At 39.2% G+C, this 6,168-nt stretch overlaps 1 protein-coding gene across 1 annotated transcript; it reads left to right on the top strand.

Moving 5' to 3' along the window:
* The first annotated feature begins 791 nt into the window (after positions 1-791).
* Positions 792-5,431, top strand: LOC149256348 (cysteine-rich receptor-like protein kinase 1). Its single transcript, XM_089455330.1, has 11 exons — positions 792-1,443; positions 1,552-1,683; positions 1,795-1,934; positions 2,036-2,249; positions 2,356-2,590; positions 2,730-2,874; positions 2,988-3,289; positions 4,737-4,771; positions 4,879-4,950; positions 5,070-5,155; positions 5,285-5,431. Exons 1-11 carry the CDS (start codon positions 792-794, stop codon positions 5,429-5,431), a joined length of 2,160 nt encoding a protein of 719 aa, XP_089311456.1.
* Positions 5,432-6,168: the final 737 nt, after the last annotated feature.

The following is a 6,168-nucleotide window of genomic DNA, read 5'->3' as shown; positions in this document are numbered from 1 at the left end:
AAAGTAGGCGAACATGGCAACAACTCATCAAATCAGACGGTGGAGGATGGTTGGAATTTTGGTAATTTTAATAAATTTTATAAAATTTGTGTTTAAATATAGTCAAACACCTAATGTTTAAATCAAGTTTTTGATAGTAAAAATAGATTAAATCAAGTTTTTGATAGTAAAAATAAATTAAACCAATTTTTTGATAGGAAAAATAAATTTAACACTCTCACTAATTTTAAAACAATCCAAATTCTAAAATTTGATAATTATAAAAAATTTACAAAAATCCAAATTTTTTTTTATCAAAATATAACAAAAATCTAGTTAGGCTAAGGCGACCATCAAATCACAGTCTAGTTAGACTACGGCGATCAAATCGGACCCCAATCTAGACCGCGCTTTTCGGGGTTTGAATTTCTTTTCAATGTGGCTCATTCCCCGCCGTGTCTGCGGGAAAACCGTAAAAACAGGGTTATGCTATCACGTTGCAGCGAAAAATGAATAAATTATGCTGCAACATTGCAACGTCTCATCAAATTAGTAAGAATCGAGAAGAGGCGGTTGAGCTATCAAATTAGTAAGAATCGAGAAGAGGCGGTTGAGCTAATGCCCGATCTGATATGAAGATGAAAATATTAATCGGCTGCATGTTACTTTTCCCCACTGTATGGACGCCTCTGCATCTCTTAGGAGCTGAAATCACTCCCATATTTTCTCCCATTTGGTATGTTTGTGGGAATACAAGATATATACATGGTGACGATTTCCATCGTAATCTGAACCTGGTTTTGGAATCATTGATGGGAAACACTTCGACCAGTGGATTCAGTACTCATGTTAAGGGACAAAACAAGTATAGTACTGTTTACGGGTTTTTCCAGTGCAGACCAGATTTCAATTCCTCCGATTGCAAATTGCGGGCACTTGCAGCTAAAAAAGGCATTCTTCAGAAATGCCAAAGCACTTCTGGATTCATTTTTATAGACGGTTGCATCTTACGTTACGACAATCATAATTTTCAGAACGATTATAATGAGAGTAGCAAGTTTGTTAAAACCTGTAGCCCTATCGTAAGCGCTATGCCAGAGCAATTCGGAAATACTACCGAGGAGGTACTGTCAAAACTTATCGACAAAACTGTGCAGCGTCACACACTTTGGGTTACAGACAAATTCGAAACTGGTTATCCGGGTCTGCCAGAAATCTACAGCATAGCCCACTGTTGGGATTTGACCCAAACGAACTGCCGATCCTGCTTAGATAAGGGTCGATCGATTATATCCGGTACCCGTCGGTCGACCATATCCAGTGCGGGATGCGAATCTGGAGTCATTGGAGCATGCTACTTAAGTATGAACTGCATTTTGCGTTACGAAGTCTTTCAGTTTTTCAATGCTTCCTTCATCCCATTGCGGCCTGCGCCACCGCCCGGTGAAAGTCATCCTGTATCCGGTATTTTCTTTCAGATGTAGTTTACAACGATAAGGGATATAGGTGTTTTGTTCATATTCTGCAATAAAACATAGCCACTTTACTAAAGCTACCTGTGCAAATTTGCAGGAGGCAAAATGTCTAAGGTGCATCGGATTTCTTTCAGTGTAGTAGCCGTTATGGTTGGATTAATTGCAGCCACAGGCCTTTGGATGTTGAATTGTCGTCGAAAACCTGGGGAACGCATTTCTAGAAGCAGAGGTTCTGAAATTGCTAAGTCATTTGTGTGTGCTTCATAAACATGTATCATGTGCACTGTTACATCGATTTTTTAACACAAAATAAATAGACGCAATCTAAACGTTTTCGCAGGTGGAGGAGGAGAAATTAACTTATCACCAACTATAGCTAATCCGGAACTTATAATCAAGTACGACATACTGAGAGAGGCTGCGTCAAATTTTAATGAGGAAAACAAGGTTGGCCATGGAGGTTTTGGATCCGTCTTTAAGGTAAGCGCTTAATATTATTGTTTTCTGTCGAATTAGATATTTGGGACCTGCAGCTTCCATAAAGAATAGAAATAATTTTAAAGTTTTTTGAATTGCTGTAGGGGATTCTACCTGATGGAAGAGAGGTAGCAATTAAACGGTTGAATATAGATTCAAGGCAAAGAGACACTGAATTTCTCAATGAAGCAAATCTTATCAGTCGTGTTCGGCACAGGAATCTAGTGAAGTTGCTTGGTTGCTCCGTCAAAAGCTCAGAAAGGCTACTAGTTTACGAATACCTCCAGAACAGCAGTCTCAACAAGATTCTATTCGGTAGTTTATCTCTCTTTAACTACCTAGTCGCAGCATAGATCCTTGACCTGTTCGAGTTTTACAATGTAACTTGCTAAGGTTTTTGCTTGCTGTCATGCAATGAATGCAGATAGAACGAAACGCCATTTGCTTGACTGGAGAGAGAGGTACGAAATCATAGTTGGAACTGCGCGCGGGCTGGCTTATCTTCACGAGGAATCTGAGATTCGGATCATCCACAGAGATATTAAAGCAAGCAATATTTTGGTTGACAATAAATACAGACCCAAAATAGCAGACTTTGGTTTAGCCAAACTCTTTGGAGAAGATCAGACCCACGTTAGCACTAGGATTGCTGGAACTTTGTAAGAATTCTCATTTCAATATCTTGATGTCACCAACTTTATTAATAAATTACAGTATATGAACCCAGTACAATTCACATCTGTGAGAAATCATCATATAACTTTAAAAAGGTTAAGATATGTGGATTTCATTGTGCAGTGGTTACATGGCGCCTGAATACGCCTTCCGTGGACAGCTCACAGAGAAAGCAGATGTATTCAGCTTCGGAGTAGTCGTTCTTGAGATTATCAGCGGAAGAAAGAATCAGAGTTTGCCCCAACACACGGAATTTCTTCTCGAGGCGGTATGGGTCACGTAGATCTCATTTTTAAAATAACATTGCTAGTAAAACGTCCATAGAATTATGGTTATTCTTAACTGATGTTTTATATTTTGTGGATATTGGTCAAATACCAGACATGGAGACTATATAAGGAAGAGAGAACGTTAGAACTTATGGATCCCTCATTGGAGGGCAGTTATTCTTGGGAGGAAGCGATGAGAGTGATTAAAATTGGTCTTCTGTGCACCCAAGCAGCTGCAGCTTTGCGGCCTACAATGTCCCGCGTGGTGTGGATGCTGACGAGTGAGCGAGAACAAGTTTCTTCGCCGACAAGGCCCGCATTCGTAGATGTGGAGAGTGTGGACACACCTCACCAGATTCGGCGTCCTAGCCATTCAGGAAGTGTCGATCCTTTATCAGGCACTGTGGAGCCCAGGTGAAAATCAGCCAATGGTAAAATTTATAGAACTTATTTGTCCACCGGCCATGGCAATGTATATAATAATGATGGGGTAACTTACAAGGGATTGAATTTTGAATTTCATGTTTCAAGTATTATTTTAATTATATATTATTATAAAGCACCCTTGTTCCATTAATTACATCACTGAAACTAGATATCACAAATCATGATACAGTTTAGTGTTTAAGCTCTCTATGTAAACACTTCAAATTGTTTACCTTGAGAACGACTACGGAATTTAGTTTGAAAATAAATTTATCCCGAGTAGTATTCAATTCACCTTATCAGTCATCAGTCATGAGATGAAAGATTATTTGTAATTACATAAAAATGTTTTTATTTTCCTTTTATTTAAAATTGTTGATAATGTGATTTTTGTTTATTCATTTAAATTTTTTCCTAATATTTATACAATAAAATGAGAATGTGCTTATTTTTAAAGTATTTTATGGTGTTTATTTATATTTTTCAGTATAAATGTTAATTAGTTTTTTTTATTGTTTTTTCCTTTCTTAAATGACCGATGTTTTTGGTTTTTTTCTTAATTATTTGGTTTTTTCTTAATTTGTTTCCTAAACAACTATACAAAATATTTAAAATATTTATTTTAAATACGGATCTAAAATGAGTGGGATCCAATTTTTTTAGGTATAAATGTTTTTATGAGCTCACATTATTTTTTTGTATTTTTAGATTTTTTTATTTTGGCCCTGTTATTACCCCAAGAAACTCTCCTAGGTTGTAGCTCGGAAGGAATGATGTTTGTCCAAGCTAGATAACCACTTCTACTTTGTTTCACTCCAGACATGCATGAACACCATCAGACTACAAGGCTTTAGACCACCAAATGCTCATAGTTTAGAGATTGGGTGAATACAGAGAATACTGACCATACCAGCAGATGCATAAAACCATGTGATGGCCGGCTGCAACCAGTAAGAAGCCTGTAAATCTATTCTACTAATGCACAGACATGATGACAACTCCCTTGCACTAGATAGAAAGAAACTTGAGTAACCTATTCAATAATACATTCAATAATCTAACACATAGATAGGATGACAACTCTCTAGTGCTAAACTTCAAAGACCAAGAATACAGCACATCAGGCATAGCTTAGAGCAGAAAAAAATGGAAAGTGAGCAGTTAATAGCAAAAGAAGTTTGTATTAGTCGAAAATGAAGACAAGACGTTGCAAGTGACAAAATATCTACAGTCTCCACAAGTTGAACCTTACATCAAAATACCAACCATCAACCTTGATTACATCTTGTTTCTGGGTATTTATAGATTTACATTACAAGGGCACTTAGCCATTTAGGTATGGAGGGGTCATAATCGCCCACCAACTGCATTTAACTGCCTGATGGAGTCTCTGACTGTGTTTTCTTGTTGTAATGGATGAATGTGATTTTCTCAGGTGTTGTGTTGTCCTCTTAGGCACTTGGAGTGCTCGTAACAGTGGGGTTCCATAACTAATAAATGCAGTCACAAGGTCATGTTGCGTCCTTTTTCCCCTTTGCCACATTGTCTTTTTAAACATGGTTGTTGGGGTCTGTCAGTGACTGGTACTGGTAAGCCGGTTATCTTCATTCTCAGGCAAGCGGAGTGGTCAGGGGACATGGACTGCATGGGTGAGTGGATGATTTAGATGAGAGGGAAGGATGGCCTTCAGATCAGTAAGATGGATGGCAGTGATGGCTTGGCAAAGGCTATCGGCCATGGTAATAGCAGGGTGAATCGGGGCTGTCAGATCTTTGGCAGACAGATCGGACGGTGATCGAGCGGCGGAGCTACGCAGGTGTTAACGAGCGGGAGCGGATTGGTCGGGCGGTTTTGGTATTGATCACACTGCTTTTGGGAATTGAGCAGTAAAAGGACAGGGGCGTGCGATGCTACTCAGCAATTGACACGTAGCGACAGATGAGAGAGAAAAACCGCTCTCATCACGGGCTATCGTTCGGTCAGGTTACGGGCATGGGCAGAGCGAATGCCGTCGGATCGGGCGGAGATGGATCAGACGGTGGAGGAATGATCATGCACGTTGCATTATCGGGCGTGGTGGGAACCGTTAGATCAGCGGGGAAGATAAACAGCGGAGATAAAAGGCGATGAGTTAATGAGTGCGATGTCATATGGTTTGAGGTTTTATGGCAGGATTGGGGGTTTATCGCTTAGGGCTAAGGTCGAAGGGGTTAATCTGTCGAGTTTAGAGGAAAAACAGAGGAAACGGAGATGAAGGAGAATAGGCAGGGTAAGGGAGAAAGAAGAAAATGACCACTGTGAGCTTTCCTTTGAGCGTAACAACACCGACCAAGCTTGTCTCTGTCCTTAAAAACTTGGCATTGTACAGCGGAGCTAACAGGCCCACATGAGCGAAATTTCAACTTTGACACATCATACTTGGCTATAGAATGACATCATTACACATCATACTCGGCTATAGAATGGCATCGTTACACATCATACTGGGCTATAAAATGAGCCTCTCGAATCAATAATGTCAGTTCATAAAAAACATTACATGTGAAGAAATTGGATCCCTTTAGGTTCATGTTAGGTCCATATTTAAGATGGATCTATGCTGGTGTTAATGTAATGATGTATAAATTAGGGAGAGTTAATTCCGCTTAAAGTTTTGGAGGGGAGAGGGGGGTTTCTGGAGCATTCTTGCATATGGTGTCTTGGGTATTTTTGGCTAGTGTTTGGCATATTAGTATTTCGTATTTGTAGTGAGACTATGGAATGAAACTTTGTATCATTACAATGTGCTTTATAAGGAGAAATTAGGCTAGTGAGCCATCCATTTTCATAGAATTGGGCATATATGTTGTATTAATATGCTTTGATGT

Source organism: Pinus tabuliformis, chromosome 7, assembly GCF_031772625.1.
Source record: "Pinus tabuliformis cultivar Carrire ecotype Pingquan chromosome 7, CPIR1, whole genome shotgun sequence".
Lineage (NCBI taxonomy): Eukaryota > Viridiplantae > Streptophyta > Pinopsida > Pinales > Pinaceae > Pinus > Pinus tabuliformis.
Note: the sequence above shows the minus strand (reverse complement) of the source record. Positions and strands in the feature narration are given on the sequence as shown.

What these genes read in the sequence shown, in the direction of transcription:
- LOC149256348 (XM_089455330.1), top strand. Translation starts at nt 792, where the DNA reads ATGGGAAACACTTCGACCAGTGGATTCAGTACTCATGTTAAGGGACAA. An exon ending in ACTAGGATTGCTGGAACTTT is followed by an intron (nt 2,591 to 2,729) that starts GTAAGAATTCTC and finishes TTCATTGTGCAG; the next exon opens with TGGTTACATGGCGCCTGAAT. An exon ending in CGGAATTTCTTCTCGAGGCG is followed by an intron (nt 2,875 to 2,987) that starts GTATGGGTCACG and finishes GTCAAATACCAG; the next exon opens with ACATGGAGACTATATAAGGA.